Here is a 21060-nt window from a genome sequence, read left to right as displayed (position 1 = left end):
GCTGGCTGAAAGCTGGTTTCTGGGGTTTTGTTTAGCTTCTATATTTGTTACAAAGTTTCTTAGAGTTGCAGCTCAGAGGCCGGCAAGTCAGGCGGGGAACGTTGGAGTCTGCAGTCACTGGAGCAAGCAAGCCTCATGTTCGCTTCCAGCTGCCTGGCTGCCGGCAGCCATCTTGGCTGACAGTTAATTTGCATAAGGATATGCTGATTAGCCGATGGGAAGGGTAGCGGTCGTACGCCAATTACCATGTTTCTCTTTTATTAGTGTAGATAAGTGAGATCATATGGTATTTGTCTGTCTGAATTATTTCACCTAGCATAATGCCCTCAAGGTCCATCCATGTTCTTGCAAATTTCAGAATTTTATTCTTTTCTATGGCCAAATTTCATTACATACATAAATCACATTTTCTTTATATCCGCTCATCCATTGATAGACACATTGTTTCCATAGCTTGGCTATTGTCAGTAATGCTTCAAGGAACACGGGGGTGCATCTATCTTTTGGAGTTAGTGGTTTTGTTTTCTTTAGATAAATAAATACCCAGAAGTGAAATTGCTGGATCATATGGTAGTTCTATTTTTAATTTTTTGATGAACCTCCATATATTTTTCCACAACAGCTGCACCAATTTACATTCCCACCAACAGTACACAGGGTTCCCTTTACTTCATATCTTTGCCAACACATAATTCTTGTCTTTCATTATAACAGGTGTGAGGTGATATCTCTTTGTGTGATTTTTAAAATTCCTCACTTGAGGATATGTTTTTATTGATTTTAGGGAGAGAAAGCTCATTGGTTGCCTCCAATAGGCACCCTGACCTGGGATCAAACCTGCAACCTGGGTATGTGCCCTGAGTGGGAACCAAACCTGTGACCTTTTGGTGTACAGGATATGCTCCAATCAACTGAGCCACACCAGGCAGGGCTCATTGTGGTAGTGTCTTATGATCCTTTGTACCTGCGGTGTCAGCTGTAATGTCTGATTTTATTTGCTCCCCCAGCCCCACCCTGCTAGTGATTCTAGCTAAAGGCTTGACAGTTTTGTTTACCTTAACCCCTAGAATGCCGGGGAGCGCGATCACGCTCCTCCTGTCTTTCGCCAAAAGTGCCAGGAACGCTATCAAAGCTTCAAAATGGCGTCCAGTTCTAAGTCTGCTTTTATTAGGGATGATGATATTGCTAAATATGTCAATGTAGTAAAGGTTTCCTTAAGTTTTTGAATATGTAACTTCATTTACTTGCGATTCATAATTTTTTTCCTAAACTGCTGTAAAATCAGCAAAAATGCCTTGGCAGTTTTAGCATAGTTCCTAGGATACTGGTTGGCACTCAAAGGGTTAAAAAAACAAACAAACCAGTTCTCAGCTTTATCAGTCATTTCTATAGTTTTTTCAGCCTCTTTATGTCTCTACTAGAGGCCTGGTACATGAATTCGTGCATGGGTGGGGTCCCTCGGCCTGCCAGCAATTGGAGCCGATCAGGGCCATCTTGCCCAGACCCGATCGGGGCCAGTGGCGGGGGGGAGGGACTGTGGGAGGTTGGCCAGCCAGGGGAGGTTGGCTATGGGAGTACACTGACCACCAGGGGACAGCTCTTGCATTGAGTGTCTGCCCCCTGGTGGTCAGTGCGCGTCATAGCGACCGGTTGACTGGTTGCTTAGGCTTTTATATATATAGATATGATATATCTCACTCAAACATATATCATGGGTATCTTTCTACATTGATAGATATCAATATAATTCCTTCTTTTATAGGACTATTAACCTTTTTTATTCAACCATTCCCCTGTCAAGTTATATCCTACTTTTCCCAATTGGTAATCAAGTTTCAATAAACATCTCGTGTGTGTGTGTGTGTGTGTGTGTGTGTGTGTGTGTGTGTGTGTGTTACCAAATGATTATTGCTGATAGAAAGAAAAATTGTTGCCTTACCTTACAGATTTTCTACTTGAATACAGTCATCTCACCAAATCCCCTTAATAGTTCTATTGTTTATCTGAATTTTTAGCATTTGGGGGGGGGGGCATGCAAATAAGATAAAATGCAGTCATCTCTACTTTGGAAGCTTATATCACTTATTTCAATTTTATGACATTTTAAAAGATTTACATGAGAACCTTTTCTGCTATTCCTAGCCCCCTTTTAAAAATATTCATCTCTCAAAATTTAAGAGATCCACTCAAATAGTCCTATAGTTAAATAATAAAACTCACTCCCTGTTGCTAAGGAGTTAAAGAAAATTTGTTTTTCAAGACTCATAGTTTTCCTCTTTTGTTCTTTATTAGGCAAATTTTAGCTAGCACTATGGAAATTTTCTGTTGCAGAAATTTGAGTCCTCCAGGAAATTGTTTCTCATATGTTGCCATAGTTCTGAAAATTGTTCATCATTAGTTTAACTTGTTGTAAAGTAGTAGGCATGATTTTGCTTTTTAGAAAATTTTCTCAAGTAGAATTATTTTGTGAATCTTTCAGTTGTTTTTGAAGTTAGCAAAAAATGAAACAGCATTATTCAAAAGTTCTGAAGTATCAATACAAGGAAGAAAAACTCAATTACTCTGAATGGTAGAAGAACTGAATGTCCTAGTGAAAATGTTGCCATATAATCCTTATTATATTAATGTAAACACCTCTCAAAGAAGTAGAATACATCCATCCTTTTTTTAGTATGAGTGAGTCCTAAGTTATATATTTGTGTTTCCAAGTATATGGGGAGGGTTAAATTTTTTTTTTATGTATCATGGTCAGAAAACTTGGTCTGTGTAATAATTTGTTGAGACTTACTTTGTGGACACAGTCAAATTTTGTAAGTCTTCCATGTGCAGTTGAAAAGAATGAGAATACTGCGGTTTTGAGGTATAGCTAGTTAATTATAGTGTCCAAATCTTTTCTATCCTTATGATCTGTTTTGTTAGTGTGTTAAGAGAAATATGTTTAAAAAATCTACCACTGTGATATATTTGTCAAGTTCTTGTAATTCTGACTGTCATTTTTGATTTTTTTGTTTGTTTGGTTAATGCTCACCAGAGGATATTTTCCCACTGATTTTTTTTTAGAGAGAATGTAAAGGAGTGAGAGAGACCCATCAACCCACACGCACCCCAATAGGGACCAGGGATCAAGGCTGCAACTGAGGTACATGCCCTTGAATGGAATTGAACCCATGACCCTTCATTCCATAGGCTGATACTCTAACCACTGAGCAACCAGCTAGGGCTGTCATTTTGAATTTTTATACATTTGATTCACAAAAGTGCATTTAGATTTAAAATGTCTTATTTTCCTGGTAACTTTAGTCTCAATCAATATGTAGAGATTCTCTGTAGTAATGCTTTTGGCCTTAAAATCTATGTATTTTGTCTGATCTAAAAATAGCTACCCCAGCTTTCTTTTAATTAGTAATCATCTAACATATATAATTATTTCCACAGTTTTTCTTTCAGCCTTTGTCTTGTAAATGTAGATAGCATATAACAAGATTTTGTTTTGTTATCTCGTCTGACAATCTTTTTTAAATGGATAAAGTCAATTTACATTGATGGGTTTACCACTATACTTGGATTCACTTTTATTATACTGCTTTTCTGATCCTTTACTTTCTCTTACATCCTTGGATTAAAGTTTCTATTCCTTTTCATTTAATTTTCTCCCCATTACTAATTACTAGTATGGAGGTTACACACACTTTTATTTTAGCGGCTACCTTAGAAAATTTATCACGTGCATTTAATGTAATAGAATCTTAAATTAATCGGTATCTTTAGTTAATCAGCATCTTTATCAATATCTATAATAATAAAAGGGTAATATGCTAACTAGACTGGACATCTTCCGGATGTCCTTCCTGACGAAGTGGGGCTTGAGGGAAGCTAGCCCTGGTCCCAGGTGCCTGTGCGCGGCCTGAGGGAAGCCAGCCCGGGTCCCGGGTGCTGGAGGGAAGCCGGTGCTGGCAGCCAGGGGAAGGAAGGCCTACTCTTGGACGAATTTTCGTGCATCAGGCTTCTAGTACTAAATAATACAAGGACCTCAGCACACTAACTCCAATGTCACTCTAACTTCAGCACTATAATTTTGTAGTATTCTGATTCTAAATTTTTTAAATGAACAAATTAGACATTATTGTGGTTGTTTTATATTTGTTCAATTATTGCTTCAATCTACCCACCATGGTAATCTTTGCTCATCATTTTTGGTTGCATTTCAGATCTTCCTTTTAGATTCATTTTCTTTCTTCCTGGAGTGAAGTTTTGTTGGTAGTAAACCTTTTCTGTTTTAGTTGATTTAAAATGAATTCATTTTTATCTTCATTTTTAAAAGTTTTTTTTTTTTCCCCTGGGTATAAACCTGTAAGTTGACAATTTTTTTCTGCACTTGAAGATTTCATTTCAATTTTTTTTTTTTTTTTGGCTTTTGTTCCTGATGAAAGACAGCACTCAGTACATTGTTCTTTTATAGGTAATCTATCTTCAGTGTTTCTAGGTTTCATTATGAAGTATGTAGGTATATATTTCTTATTCTTTATCTTGTTTGGGATTCCCAGAGCTTCCTGAATCTGGGAGTTCATGTCTTTCATCAATTTTAGAAAAATCTCAGTTGTTATGTCTTTAAATATTGCCTATACTCTAATATCTTTCTCTTCTACTGCTAGAATTCCAATTAGCTATATGTTGCATCTTCTTTTTTTAAAAAAAATCTGTCTTTAATTCTGTTTTTTTGCACTGTTGTCTCTATATATTGCATTCTAGGTAATTTCTTTAGTGCCATCTTCTAGTTTATCCAATTCCTTCTTTAGCTGTGTATTTACTGAGGTTTCTCATTTCATTATTACATTTTTTTTTCATCTCTAGACATTCCATTTGTTTCATTCAGATTTGTCCTATCCAATTTTGATAGTTCCTGTTCTTTAATCATCCTTTCAATAGCCTTTTAAAACTTTTATTTTAACATATTAAACATACTTAATGTTCCATAACTGGTTAGTTGTTAATATGTATAGCAATGGTAGGATGGACCTACAGTTTATTGTTTCTGTTGATACCTGCTCATTATAGCTTGCTTTTCCTGGGTTTGGTGATTTCTGATTGTGGGCTCATTTTCCCTGGAATTTTATCTCTGGGAGTTCTTTGTGACCTTGTTTTAAAATTCATTTCTCTAAAAGGATATATTTTTGCTTTTGCCTTGGGGAGCACTAAAACTGGGCCACATGTTAACTACATTTTCAGCATAGGACTTTTAAATGCAAATAATTAGTGTGAATCAGAGATTTGATAAGGAATTATCAAGTTCAGACTTTTTTTTCCTGTTCTGCTCATATCCAAGTCTGAGAGACATTTACCCTTACTGTCTCTCTCTGTGGGACCAGATTTCTAGTTGACCCACTGAAAGTATTGCCCTTCAGAGAGCCTTTATTAATGGGTTTCTTATCCAAACCCCTTTCCTGCTCAGACTCTATACAGGCTTTGTCTCTTGATCCTGTATGTGTGACCCATTAAACCTCAGGCTATAAGCCATTAGGAATTAACACTTATCTCATTGGATTTACACTTTATTATATTTGGCATTAGGAGAACTTCCTTCCCACACCATTTTAGCCGTGCAATACAAAAATATGTTTTTAAAGTGTGCAATACCAAGAGGATTTGATTTGAACATTTAGCCATCATATTGAACAGAAAATTTTCCTGTCATTATATTAACTATTACATTGTCAAAAAAACTTATTATGGTGGTGATAGCCAACATTTCTGACTTGTTTCTAATACAATTTCTTTGATATTTCACTATTTAATATGTTCACTGTTAGGTTACATATATTGGTCTTTATCATATTTAGGTAGTTTCCTTTTCTTCCTGTTTTCCTTGGGATAGCTGTTGAAATGTATCATGTATTATTTGACATCTATCAAATTAATTCAGTTTTGCTACTGAAATTTACATATGTACTCTACCACTTTTTATAAGATTGATAATATACAAACATGAAAAAAATTCAAGCTGTGAAAATTAAGTCTCCTCTCCACATTGTCATCCCAAGTGCCCTAGTCTCATTCTACAGAGAAAACTTATTGTGACTATTAGCCAGAGGTAGTCTCTACATACTCGAGCATTAGATGTGTCCTTTAACACACACAGTGACATACTATACTCACAGTTCTACACCATGCTTTCTTTTTACTTAGTAAGACATTGTAGAGAGCTTCTCTGCTACTTATAAATAGAATAATGACTTTCATCCAGCTTTTGAGTTTTTCATAATCCACAAAATGCCTCCACCAGTTTAAGAATAGCAGTAAGCATTATCTTCAACTCTCCTAGAGTCAACGACTGTTATAGGAAGACCTCAGAGCAGTGCTGTTCAAAAGAATGTATTGTTATGATGGAAATGTTCATTTCTGCACTACCCAATATGGTAGCCACTAGCCCAGGGGTGGGCAAACTTTTTGACTCGAGGGCCACAATGGGTTCTTAAACTGGACCGGAGGGCCGGAACAAAAGCATGGATGGAGTGTTTGTGTGAACTAATATAAATTCAAAGTAAACATCATTACATAAAAGGGTACGGTCTTTTTTTTTTTTAGTTTTATTCATTTCAAACGGGCCGGATCCGGCCCACGGGCCGTAGTTTGCCCATGGCTGCACTAGACACAGTTGGCTACTGAGCTCTTGAAATGTAGCTGGTGTGACTAAGTAAATGCATTTTAAATTTTAATTATTTTTAATAGCTACATGTGACTAGGTACTGTATTAGACAGCTCAGCTACAAGGTTGCCTAGGCAATCTCCTGATCTTTGCTGCAGAGAAATATTTTAGTAGAAACAAGATTTGAACTCAGAGCTTCTGTCTTTCTCTCTTCATTCCTCGTTTAGTTTTAGCAGAGCTGCTACTTCAGCTGAAGTACTTTTGGGTGTAAGAAAGCAACTCTCAAAATCAATATGATCAAAGCCCTTTAAGATGCTGCTCATTCCCCACATCACTAGTTCTCTTAAAGCTTTTCCCACCTGTAATTTGATACCATAATTACCTTACAAGGAGATACTCTGCTGGAATTTCCTCCATTGGGTCTAAGCAACCCTCCAGTCACTGATCTTCTTTTTTTTTTTTTTTTAATTTGTTTTTTTTTGCTAAAAGTATTACAAAGGGTATTACATATGTGTCCTTTTTTTCCCCCCCGCCCTTGATCTTCTTAAAGCCCCATTTCTGATCTTGTCACTTTGCTTACAAGCCACTGAAAATAGTCTAAAGTTCTTAGTTCAAGGTCCTCTAGGATGCGGGCTCACCTTCTTTCTGTCAATAAACTTTTCATTTTGGAAAGCTCGTAAGGTTTACAGAAGAGCTACAATGATAGTTCAGACAATCCTGCACATCCTGAATCCAGTTTTACCAATTGGTAACACCTACTCATCACTGTCTCCTCAGTCTCCTGATCTGTGATAGTTTTTCATGACCTCGACAGTTTTGAGGAGTACTGGGTTTTTCTTGTGGAAAGACTGGTGCTACGGGTTTTGGTGAGGAAGCCCAGAGAGTGGATGTGCCCCTTTCACTGCATCCTGTCGAGGGTACATGCTGTCACCATGACTTATCACTGTGCTTGCCTCCTACCACATCAAAATTACAACTAAATTATAGGACAACCATCTAAAAAGACAGGTTTTACAGTCATGATGACTAAGAATTGAGAGGGATATCTCAGCTGCAGAGGTCCCCGTGAGGGGTGCCCAGCCCCGTAAGGACTCACTTGCTCACAAATTCTCTGGGCTCCAGCTCAGGGGCAATGGCTCAAAGAGTGCCAGAAACATATAGGGAGGAACTAAATTGGATGAGGGCTGGAGGGGCCAGGGAGGCTCTCTCCAGGGGCAGAAGTGCTGGCTGGTGCCGAATCTGGCTAACACCATTTGTCCTACCCAGGTGAATCCCTGACACCCTGCTCCCCACCCCCAATTCTTGTGCTGGACCCGAAGCTCTTCCAGTGGCTCCTCCACACAAGTGGCCTGCCTCTGTTCACGCTGTGGTCTTTCCTAAATACTCTCAAAGCTCCACAAACCCCAAACAAGCAGCTGTTGGCCTCAGAATGCCCTTTACCTCTTGATAAGTGACCTCAAGCTCAGCACAGGAAGCAACTAGTCTCAAACTGTATTGTAATTCCTTGTAACTCCTATCAGATGGCCTGAAGTCTGGCATAAGTGGCGGCCAGTATTGGCAACTAAGTGACCACAAACCCAGCACAAGTGGCGGTTGGCCTCATCTCACTTGGTAGTGCCCACCGAAGTGTCCCAAGCCGAGTATAAGTGGCAACCAGCCTTGGTTTGGAGCATAGCCTCCCAGAGTTCCTGCAAGGCCGGCACATGTGATAACCAACCACAGATCACTTTGTAGCTCCTACTCGGTGGCCTTAAGCGCAGCACAAGCAGCGGCTGACCTTGACCTGCAATGGAGCCCCTCCCAAGAGGCTCCAGAACCAACAGACCTGGTGGCTGGCTTTAGACTGCATCATAGCAACACCCAACCAGCTCCACAAACGACACACCTAAAGGGCAGATTAGCTTGGCACAAGAGCCCTGCTAAAGTGACTCCTGCTCTGTGGGGTCAGCCTCCTGCACATCAGCTCAGCCACTATAGTCAGCACTCTTAGCCTGTCAGCCTGAGGATCAACCACACTGAGGTGCCAATATCAATAAAGGCTTAAATATGGCAGGAGGGCCCAGGCGGCCCACACAAGGGATACCTTGGAGCACCTGGATCAGGAGAAAAAAGAGACTATGTCCCACAGGACACCTACTACATAAAGCCACTCTTCCAAGATAGGAGATGTAGCTATCTACTTAATACATGAAAAGAAGTAAATAAAATGAAGATAAGCAATCTACCAGAGTTCAAAACACTAGTTATAAAAAAATGTTCAATGTATTTAGGGAAAAAATAGATGATGAACTTAGTGAGAACTCCAAAACAGAGATAGAAAATATAAAAAGTAGCACTTAGAAATGAAGGATGCATTTGGTGGAATCAACAGCAGATTCGATGAAGCAGAGGATCAAATCAGCACTTTGTAAGAAAAGACAGTGGGAAACAACCAAAAGCAAAAAAATTTTTTTAAAATGGGGGCAGTTTAAGGACCTTGGGATAACATCATAGGGTTACCAGAAGGAGAAGGGAGAGTGCAAGGGATTCAAAACCTATTTGAAGAAATAATGACTGAAAATTTCCCCAACCTAATGAACAAAATAGACCTACTAGTCCAGGAGGCACAGAGCCCTGAACAAGATGAACCCAAAGAGGCCTACATCAAGACACATTATAGTTAAAATGCCAAAGGTTAAAGATAAAGATTGCATCTTACAAGCAGCAAGAGGCAAATAGTAACATACAAGGGAACTCCCATGAGACTGTCAGCTGATTTCTCAACAGAAACTGCAGGCCAAAAGGAAATGGCATGAAATATTCAAAGGGATGAAAGGAAAACACCTAAAACCAAGATAACTAGGCAATCATTTAAAATCAAAGGCGAGATAAAGACTTTATCAGAAAAGAAAAACTTAAGAGTTCATCACCACAAACAAAGGGACTTCTTTAAGAAGCAGAGAGAAAAATATTCTCACTGACAGGCAAACAGTAAAAGCAATGGATAAAGCTAGTACAAAGATTAAAAAAAAAAGTAGAAAGATCATTTGTAATTACAACAATAAAGTAAGGGCTACCCACAAACAAAAGAAATAAAAAAGAATGACAAAAATGAATATGGAGGGCGTGAGTAAAAATTGTAGTGATTTTAGAATGTGTTCGGACTAAAGCAACCATCAACTTAAAATAGACTGCTGTAAACATAGTGTGGTATATGGGAAGCACATGGTAACTAACAACCAAAATGATATAATCAAGAAATAAAGAGAGAAAGGAATCTGAACATAACACTATAGAAAGTCATACAAGACAGCAAGACCATAAGAAAGGAAAAGAGAACTACAAAAGTGGCAATAAGTACATACCTATCAATAATCACTTTAAATGTAAATGTACTAAATGCTCCAATCAAAAGACATAGGCGGCTGAATGGATAGAGAAACAAGACCTGTACATATGCTGCCTACAAGAGACCCACTTTAAATTAAAAGCAGACACAGACTGAAAGTAAAGGGATGCAAAAAAACATTTCATGCAAACATAAATGAAAAAAAGCTGGGGCAGCAATACTTATATGAAGTAAAATGGACTTTAAACCAAAGGCTGTAACAATAGACAAAAAAGGGCATTTCGTAATGAGAATGGGATCAATCCAACAAGAGGATAAAACTCTTATAAACATTTACGCACCCAATGTAGGAGCACCTAAATGTATAAAGCAAATATTGACAGATATAAAGGGAGACATCCACAGTAATAGTGGAAACTTTAACACCCTATTGACATCAATGGATACATAATCCAGATAGAAAATAAAAAAGAAACAGTGGACTTAATGACACATTAGACCAGATGTACTTAATTGGTATTTTTAGAACATTTCAACCAGAAACAGCAGAATATACATTCTTTTCAAGTGCATATGGAACATTTTCCAGGACAGACCACATGTTAGGACACAAAATGTCTCAATAAATTTAATAAATTTAAAGTCATAGCAAACATCCTCTCCTATTACAATAATATGGAACTAGAAATCAATTACAATGAAATCAAGGGGGGGAAAATCAAAAGATATCTTGAGACAAATTAAAATGAAAACACACAACCACCCAAAATCTATGGGACATAGAGAAATCAGTTCTAAGAAGGAAATTCATAGCAATGAAGACCTACCTAAAGAAACAATAAAAATCTTGAATTAACAAACTAATCTTACACCAAAAGGCACTAGAAAAATAACAAAGCCCAAAATGAATGGAAGTAAAGAAAAAATAAAGATCAAAGTAGAAAGAAACAAAATAGTCTGAAGAAACAACAGAAAAGATCAATCAAACCAAGAGCTGGTTCATTGAAAAGATAAACACAATTGATTAACTTTTAGCCAGACTCATAAAGAAGAAAGGAGAGAGGGCCCAAATAGATAAGACCAGAAATAAGAGGAGTAGTGACAACTAACACCACAGAAATACAAAGAATTATAATACTATGAACAAATATGCCAACAAATTGGACAATTTGAAAGAAATTGATAAATCCTAGAAACACACAAGCTTCCAAGACTGAATCAGAAAGAAACAATCTGAACAGACTGATAATTAATAACAAAATCCAATCAGTAATTTAAAAAACTCCCAAAAAACAAAAGACCTGGATCAGATGGCTTCACAAGTGAATTTTACCAAACATCCAAAGAAGAATTAATACCTATCCTTCTCAAACTATTCCAAAATATGTATGTATGTCCAATGGAATATAACTCAGTTATAAAAAAGCATGAAATCTTACATTTGTGACAACATGGATGGACCTAGAGGGTATTAAGGAAAGTGAAATAATTTAGAGAAAGACAAGCACCATATGATTTCACTTATATGTGAAAATCTAAAAACAAAATGAAAATAGAAGCAGACTCAGAGAACAAATTGGTGGTTGCCCTATGGAAGAGGGTTTGGGTCAAAAAGGTGAAAAGGATTAAGAAGTACAAATTGGCAGTTACAAAATAATCACAGAAATAAACGGTACAGCCTAGGGAATAGAGTCAATAATCTATACTAATAAAAGGGTAATATGTTAATTAGACCGGACGTCCTTCCTGACAAAGCCAGACCCGGGCGAAGCTGTCCGTGGTCCCAGGCGCCTGCAGCTGTGGCCGGCCCAGTGGGGTCCCTAGGCCTGGACTGTGGGATCAGGCCTAAACCGGCAGTCAGACATCCCCCGAGGGGTCCCGGATTGGAGAGGGTGCAGGCCGGGCTGAGGACCCCCCACTCCTGTGCATGAATTTCATGCACCGGGCCTCTAGTATTGTAATAACACTATGGTGTAGGTGGGTACTAGATTTCAGATGGGATGATCACCTCATATACTGGACACCTGAAACTAATAATACTGTATGTCAACTGTACTTTAAAAAAAGCCACCTCTCACTAATATGCCCAGATATTGATTTCTAAATACAAATCTAATAAAAGAAATCAGGGCTTCTTGGAGAAGTGGTTGATTCCAGGGCCAGAGTAAGAAAAACAGAAGATGAGCCTGGTATATCTTATGATGCCAGAAAGTGCTAAGAAAAAAAAAGGAGGCAGCATGTCAAAAGTGTGCAGGAGCCAACCTGAAAGAGCCCCCAACGGTCAAAACTGGAAGTATATCAGCAAAAATGAATAACGATGGTATTGGATTATAATGTGTAGTATAAAATAAGCATCCTTGTGTCCACACTGAAATAAGTAACTGGGGAATAAAGGACAGTGTTTCCTTACAGAAGAATTCCAACTAATAAATGTGGAAGGAATAAGGAAAACAGAAAATCCTCACTAGACCATCACAGTATTAATTGAGGCAGGCCTGCTCCACCAATTGAAATTAGTGAAAGAAGTTTAAGGAGAAACAAGATCTGTGCAAGTCTTAACCCATCTCCTCCCAAATAAATTAATTACGAAGAGAAAAATAGTAATGTTTTAGTGAAGAAATCTGGCAGACACCACTTTAACCAAATGATAAAGGTGAACACCACTAATAATAAGATGTTAACATCATGTCCTCCCTGATATGATACAATGAGAAGGAAACATCACTTCCCCAAACTGTACAACTCTAATTTAATAATTATTTTCTCTTGTCCAAATTTCTGAGGTGGAAGAGAACCATGTGTGCAGGTGTCTGGTGGACAATTCAGCATGAAAGTCTAGAACTCTGGGCAGAGGTTTGGACAAGAGAAGAAAAATGGAGACAGTGAGGGGAAGTCCAAATACATTCAAGTTCAATTTGTCTTTTCAACACTAAGATCACCCCTGAATTCTCCTTTCCCTCTCCCACAGCCTTAAATTTTCACATGAATAGCCATGAACCTACACAGGGATACACACCTTCACAGAGGTGACAGACACTGAAACTGATCACACAGGCACGTAGTCCCACACACTTGCACCCAACCTAGAGAAGGGCACGCACAGGAACACACACACACACACACACACACACACACACACCCATAAGTCACAGAGGCACACACACAGACCCATAGATCACAAAGGTCCATACACATGTGCTCAAACACACACACACCCAGACACATGTGAATATATCTACAGAGGCCACAAATGCAGTTTTGTGGAGAGGGTGAGGCATGTTTTCCAGTATATAGTGAAATCTTTTCATCTATTCAGTGGAGGACCTTGACTGCTGCGGGAGGGGGTGCAGAGAGGGGAGGCAGCAGCCCCATTTGGTCATTGAGCCTCCCTTTGCCATTCATTCATGTAAAACCGATTTTGAGGAGACATCTAAAAGCTCCACTGGTCTGTTATTCCACACTGTACACATTCCTATTCCATTGCAGGTGAACCACTGGGAAATGAGAACAACTCCTTCTAACCAGGAGTAGGGGTCCATCCACCTGCTATTAAAGATCCACCGCAACAGTCAACTCTCCTCTTACCAAACAGCTTCTGCAGGACTTGTCCGTCATATAAATCTTCAGCCAGGTCTTTCACAATGATTCTTTCTCCAACCAGCACGTCATTAATCCAGTCAATTAATACCTAGAGAGAGAAAATAAGAGAAGAGCCATAAGGTATTTTCTTATAGACGAGCTTTCTTATCCTGGACACATACAATTTAAATGAACTTCCGGTCTTGAAAGCAGCAGAGCTATTCACACGACCCAATATGTGGACAAGCAGCCGCAAGTGTGAGCCTCAATTGCCCTGCTAATTCTCGGGTGTAAGCCCTTCTAGTGCTGGTGATACCAGTGTTCCTTACCCTAATGGCAAGCAACAGTCACAGTGTTCGGCTGTGTGGTTTTGTACTGAGCCAAGTATGGGCTTTGGAGTTGAAACCCAGCGCTACCCCCTAACTATGGCCCTCTTGTGTGTTCCTCACTTCTCTCTCTCCATCACCCACCCAGCATTTATTAATACCTCCTGTATGTCACACTCTGTGATAGATCCTGAGAGTACAATGATGGAACAATCAATCTAACTCCAAGAAACTCCGTATTTAGTGAAGGAGACAGAGAAGTGTCATAGGGTGACTACAATGACAGAACCAAATGTAGAGACCATAGCAGCACCCAGAGGGGCTGAGCAACAACACTAGGGTTTATAGGAGGCATCCTGGAGGACATGAACCCACTTTGACCGTAATCTGAAGAGGAAGTAGAGGTGTCTGGTTAAAGGGGACTGCATAAGCAAAGGCAGGGCAGTGGGTGAGCTGGAAGCAAGCATGGCGTGTATGGGGAGGCCACCAGGAGCAGGTCTGGTGTCCATGTGTGGCCAGGCAGGGGACAGTCTAAGGTTGAAGGGGCAGCTAGAGCAATGGAGACCCCAGATACCACCCCAGGAGTGTGGGCTTCAACCTGCAGTTGGGAAACTGCAGACAGGTTTTTGAGCGGGAAAATATGTTCAGATTTGCAGTTTGAATGAACCACTCTGGCACCTAGTGCCTATTGGTCTTGTTTCAACTGAAAGTTGGAGTTGAAGAAGAAAAACATAGGATGGGAAATTGGAAGGGGGAATGAAATGAACATTTTGAGGGGTGCCTACATGCCAAATGTTAGGCACAGTATTTCATTTAATATCATATATTTCTGTTTGCATTACATCTCCTCCACTCAGCTGTGACCATAAACCAGTTGGCTTCTCTGAGACTCAGTTTTCTCATCTGTGAAATGGGGACTGACAACTAATTCCTACTCACAAGGAGCTTTTGAGGGTCCTTAATAAAAGCAGTGAAAGGAGTGTGTGGACTAAGACCCTGGCAAATGTGAGTTTATTTGCACTAGCTTCTCTGATCCTCATTATCAGCATAACTCATTGGGTATTTGTCCCACTTTTGTTAAATCTTAGATGTCCACTTATTGGACCATGAGCTGCCTGCAGGCAGGCACTGATGTGACTTTATTCTCCCAGCAGTGGCTCGCGGGGTGGGTGGTCTACAGACACCTGTTGTGTCTGGGAGACAACTGGAGCCCTGATGTCTTCTTACCTTCATCAGTTCTTGGAGTTTGGGGTCGCTGCGCGAGTTTGGATCCACCATTGTTCGCACTTCATTCTCCTCTTTAAAAAGAAAAGGGGGTCAGTGCGGGTGGCTCCACTGGGAGGCATCAGGCAACCCCAGAGAACAAGAGACCCAGTTACCCAGCATGGTGTCCTCCGGGTCCAGCTCGAAGGGGATGGGGCTGAGGGGCAGGTTGATGGCGTTCATGCCCTCCTCCTGAAGCTCGGACACTGCAAGGAGAAGAAAGCACAGTCATGTCACAGCCGCCGACGACAGGGGGGTGGATCTGACAAACGTGTTGGATATTGATATTGAGAAACAAAACCACAAAGGTTTGGTCACAGCGGTGGCTCAGCCAGCAGTCAATCCCCCAGCTCTCCTTGCTAAAAGGACTGAATTGTCCCTTGTAGCTCACCTCGTCCAGCTGTCACCCCCTTCCCTTTCCTCGGAGGAAGTTGGGAGGTCTCTGCCTCCTCTCAGAAACAATCTCAGAATAAGTGAAAGCGAGGTGGGCAGGGAAGTCTTTCTTAAGTGTCTGCCTTTGGTGTCCTGCCGCCCCTCCTTCAGAGGGCTTGCTGTGGGAGCCTGATACCTGTTGACTGGATGAAGGAGCTCACCATGTGAAGGCTGCCTTTATGCTGTACGCCATCTCCATCCTCGGCTCAACCTTCTCTCCTGATTTGGCATCCCCAAGTATTTTTCTGATTGTCCTACTTCACCCCTTCCAGTTGCTGTGAGAAAGTCTCAGTCCAGCCTCTTCCCTAGGCTCTGGTCTTACCCCTTCAAGCTCGAAGGAGCTGAGGGCCCTAGGACCCATCTCTCCTAAAATCAGTGACTTAAATCCTCTCACCTCTCTATTCAATTCCAGTTCGGATAATTACTTTTTACCAATCAACCACACACACAAAAACACATTATCTCTCAAAGTGTCGGTCAGCAAAAGGTTCTTCAAGAACTAATATGGCAGCTGCAATCAGCCTTAATAGAAGCCATGTCCCATCTTTCCATTTTATTTTATTTTTTATTGACTCTGGCCTCACCGATTGCCAGTATGCACTTGCAAGAACTCTTGAGCACAAGGCAGCCACTTACAAAGAGTTCTTTCATATTAGCAAACTCACTGATGGTTGCAGTTGGATGGAGAACGAGATTGCCTAACAAAGGCACTCTACCCCAAAGAGACCAACTTGCATTATAAAGCTGGCATTTCATCCCGTGGCCGTGGGCCCTTGACATTTATGTGGGATATCAGCCAGTCACCGTCTTGAATCTCCAAATTCACAGACACCCATTACCCTATAAAAGTCTCCCCCATAAAACATGATGAAAAATATAAGTGGTACCTTCAAGACTGAAGTGATTCTATAGGTAAAGGGTTGTATTTGCTTTCTAGAGAACTGTTTCTTTAGACTTCTATAATATCTTCTATTCCCCCCAGGACTGGCAGTTTGCTTCTTTTCTAGGCTGTTTCTCACAAAGCAAGATTTCCATCACTTAATAAGCACTGCTGTGCAAGAATGGGAAGTGAAAATAAAGTCACGCTTTATGCGGGTGAGAGGCTGCGCCTACTGGACAGGGAAGAAACGGCTTGTTACTGGCCAGGACCTTCTCTACCTACATTCTCCCCCAGGTCTGTGCTGTCCAATATGGGAGGGGTTGGCCACATGCGGCTCTTTCAATGCAGATGAACTAAAAATTTAGTTTCTTTGCCCGGTTGGCGTGGCTCAGTGGTTGAGCATTGGCCTATGAACCAGGAGGTCCTGGTCAGGGCACATGCCCAGGTTGTGGGCTCAATCCTCAGTGTGGGGCATGTAGGAGGCAGCTGATCAAGGATTCTCTTTCATCATTGATATTTCTTATTTCTCTCTCCCTCTCCCTTCCTCTCTGAAATGAATAAAATAATTTTTTAATTGAATCTCTTAGTTGTACCTATCACATTTAAAGTGCTCGATGGCCCACATGGAGCTGGTGATGACCATACTGAATAGCACAGATGTAGATTTCCATCATCACAGGAGTGGACAGCATTGTCCTAGATGATCCCATACATCTAAATGCTGATGTCTACATTTAAATCTCCTGCCTAGGCCTGACCCTGAGCCACAAGCTTACTGGATGTCTTCTGTTTTGTCTATTAGCAGAGGTCTCAAATTTAGCCATCCCAGACAGAACTCTAATTTTCAATACCCTCACCCCCACTTCCACAACACTGTTCTTCCCCTACTCCTACCCTCCTCAGTAAGTAGCCCCAGCATGTAGACAATGGTTTAAGCCAAAAAAAGTGTCATCTGTAACAACATTTCCCCCCCCTCACCTTTTGCATCTAATACATTGGCAAATTTTGCAGTGGTTCTCAACCTTCTGGCCCTTTAAATACAGTTCCTCATGTTGTGACCCAACCATAAAATTATTTTCGTTGCTACTTCATAACTGTAATGTTGCTACTGTTATGAATCGTAATGTAAATATCTGATATGCAGGATGGTCTTAGGCGACCCCTGTGAAAGGGTCGTTCGACCGCCAAAGGGGTCTTGACCCACAGGTTGAGAACCGCTGTTTTATGGGCTCCACCTCCAAACCAGGACCCAATTCCAACTGCTGCTCACCAGCACCACCACCATCATCCTGGTTCAGGCCATCCTTATCTCTCACCTGGACAACCAAAACCAACACAGGTCTACTGCTTTCTAATACATATCCTCCCCTCAGCCCTACCCCATCTACTTCCAATTACAGTCAGAATGATACATAAAGAGCTAAGTAGGGCCAGACACTCTCCTGCTTTAAGACTTCCTGTCACATTCAAAAGAAAACCCCTACTCCTAAGACCTAGAAAACCCTCTGATTAGCCCCCTGCCTCCCGCTCATGTTTTATTTGCTTCAAGCTCTCAATATGACCTGAAATCATTATTAGTTACAGATCTGTTAGCTACCTCTCCCATCAGAAGATAAGCCGTGGGAAGCCTGGCACTTTTTCTCTTTTGCCCACTGTTAGATTCCCCAAAGAGAATCCAGACTCCCTAGGTTAATATCCAAGATCACTTACTAGCTACTGTATGTGACCTTGGGCAAGTTCATCAACCTCTTATACTGAGTTTCCTTCTCGGAAAAACAGGAATGATAAGATTGCCTACCCCCTAGGGTTGTTGAGAAGACTAAATGAGTTAATATATGTAACATATTTACTAGACTCTCTGGGTATCTGGTAAGATCTATGTAAATATATGTTATTCTTATTACTTAAAACAATACCTCATGTGCAGTGAGCATTCAAGAACTACTTGTTGAATAAATGAATAATCAAAACTGTTAATTAAGACCACCCTTCAATTGCCCAGGTTATGGGTTGAAGCATAATTTGCCAAAGCAGTACATAGGATACAAAAAGGATTCCAGCTTGTCCTCAGGAAAAACCTACAAAATTTTTGGCCTGACCCTGTGTGTGCATGTGTGTATGTGTGCCTGTGTGTACATGTGTGCACGTGTGCACATTCCTGGGCCAGCATTTCCAGCTTAGGTTTTGGAAGGAGAGAAAAGCCGCATGTGTCCCAAAACTGTTGTACAGCCAGAGCCACTTGGTGAAAATGGAGACATTTATACCTTTAAAGTGTGCCCAGAAATGCAGTATTAGCAGCCAGGATGCCTAAAGGTCGGTCTGAACGGGATCTCTTTTACTTGGAGATCATTGTTAAAAATGATTTCAGATAAAAATCCCCCGTCAGAAACACTCCCCTCTGCCCTGCCTCTTTAATTCACTCCCAGAGACAAAACAAACACAAGAAGAAAGGCTGAGATATGTTTGCAACTGGAAATGTTTTTTTCAGGAAATGATTCGGTACAGGAACATCATTCCCATCCCATTAACTGCTGACTCGGAGCCAACTGTTTGTAAAAGTGAATATGCAAACTGCCCGGTTCAGGCCTGGCCCCCGCCCCAAGGGGCCGCATTAGCGGCCACTTTCCCAAAACAGCCCGCCTGCCTTGGAGGTTTCATTTCTATTAAACCCAAGCAGGACCCAGCAGACGCCCCTCGCCAATCCCGCGCTCTGAAAGAGAAAGAGCTGCAATTGAATTTTCTCAGCACAGAATATGAATATGATGTTTATCCCCTGAACCTCCTCTAACAATCTAAAACTAGGTCTGAATGTGCAGCCCTCGGTGTCTCGCAGCACCATTAGTCATAACTTAATAAACAGATTAAATGCCCAGCGGAAGGTCAGCTGGGGAAAGCAGGGTGATTGCCTCCACTTCTGGGGCGCTCACCACGAGGAAGGGGGCTTTGGCTTTTCTGGGAAGTGAAGTTTGACTCTGGGTCCAGCTGCGCAGCAGAAAAAAGTACATAGATGGGCTTTGGAGTTTTAAAGAGCTGGATTTGAATCCGACTTCTATTTTTATCAGCTGCGGGACCGTATGTAAGTGACTGAACCTCCCTGAAAGTCGGCATAAACTAATTCACTATGAAAAACGGTGTAGCTGACACTGCTGGTTTCCTCCTCAATATTTATTTTATTTTTTTCCCCCTGCTGAAAGAACACTCGTGTTGTTTCAGCATCTACCCCTCCCTCCTATGCCTCTAGGTGAGATCCTGGTCGGTTTATACTGATCACGATCATCTTAATTCCCTCAGCAGTGATAGCTCAAGCATTGTCTTGTGACCGCAAAATTCTGGTAAATAAGCTTTGAGAGGAAGTTTCTAGAAGCTTCTAGAATTTTTCCCTCCACTTTACAGAGAGGCCCAAGGGAGAGAAAGTATCTTTCTCCTAACCAGTATTGCATCAGGATGGTAAGCCTGGATTTGCTGCAGCCAATTTGTTGCCATGAGGTGAGTCAGCCCAAAGAAAAACTCATTAAGTTAAAGTTGGCAGAGAAGAAAGATAGAAAGAAGGGGTTTTTCTTGATACAGTTAAGCCACCATCTCTAAAGCCACCCTAGCTTATGTCTTGTTAGAAGAAATATATAAGTTCCCTTATTGTTTAAGCCAGTTGAGTTGGCGTTTTCTGGTAATTGGATCCTAAACTCCCCAATTGATTTATGAGGCACCAGGATGATAAAGTGGATGGATGAACACAGTAGGTCTGCAGTGAATGATAATTTCCCTTTCCTTTTTTTTTCCCCATGAAAAACAGAACAGCTGTAGGCATCTCTCACACTCCAGAAACAAGAGGAACTCAAAGAACACCAGGCAGAAATCAAGGATGGAGAGAAGAACGGACAGATTCCTAAAAGTAAGGAAGGGTTCATTTATGCAAGGCCAGTAATTTCATTCATTCAACCAATAAACATTTCTGGGCATCCTCCTCTAAAGCAGACCCTGTGCCAGCAAGGGGGATAAGGGTGTAGGGATCTGGCATGGGCCTGCCTCAAGCTGCTCACAGGTGGGAGAAGCAGGCACATAAACACAGCATGCAGGACACTGCACTCAGGGGTGAGAGACACGAGGGCTGTGGGAGTTCCGAAGGAACAAGGCTGGCTAATGCTGGATGGGGAAGACCAGGATGGATTCCCAGGAAGGGGGATATTTGAATTGAACTTGGAAAAATGTCAATTTTCATCTGACACAGGTGCCCCACAAGAGGCACATCATGTGTGGAAAAAAAAAGTGTGCACAAACAGGGCAAGTGTTAAAAGAGTGGTGATTATGTCTGAACACTGGGAATGTAGGGAGGAAATAGGACGGGAAGGAACAGAGGGGCAAATAAGTAGGTGGGGTCCAGAGTGTCAAGGGTTTTGAATTCATCTGTTCCCCAGCACTCTTGAACCGTGCTCCCTGTGTCTACAGACAAAACAAACAACATACCAAGGGAGGGCAAGAGAATAGCTAGGATGTTTTTTCTCCTTCAGGGCAAGTGGGCCCCAGTGAGATATGTAGTCTGCTCTAGATCCTTATCAGGATTCAGATGATTTATTTCTGGTCCTCTAGAAAGCTACTAAAAGCTCACTTAATT

The 21060-nt window shown here is 41.0% G+C and overlaps 1 protein-coding gene across 3 annotated transcripts in view; it reads right to left on the bottom strand.

Moving 5' to 3' along the window:
- The window catches only part of PARVA (parvin, alpha), a 101932-nt gene that overhangs the window by 33511 nt on the left and 47361 nt on the right, over window positions 1-21060 (bottom strand). For all 3 annotated transcript variants that reach the window (XM_005873984.2, XM_014545893.1, XM_005873983.2), the window contains exons 2-4: window positions 15256-15345; window positions 15104-15174; window positions 13557-13659 (exon numbers count right to left, since the gene is read on the bottom strand). In XM_005873984.2, the coding sequence (XP_005874046.1) occupies window positions 13557-13659; window positions 15104-15174; window positions 15256-15345 (264 nt within the window). The remainder of the gene's footprint in view (window positions 1-13556; window positions 13660-15103; window positions 15175-15255; window positions 15346-21060) is intronic.

This window comes from Myotis brandtii, unplaced genomic scaffold, assembly GCF_000412655.1.
Source record: "Myotis brandtii unplaced genomic scaffold, ASM41265v1 scaffold422, whole genome shotgun sequence".
Lineage (NCBI taxonomy): Eukaryota > Metazoa > Chordata > Mammalia > Chiroptera > Vespertilionidae > Myotis > Myotis brandtii.
The sequence above is the reverse complement of the archived record's forward strand: the minus strand, read 5'-3'. Positions and strand labels throughout refer to the sequence as shown.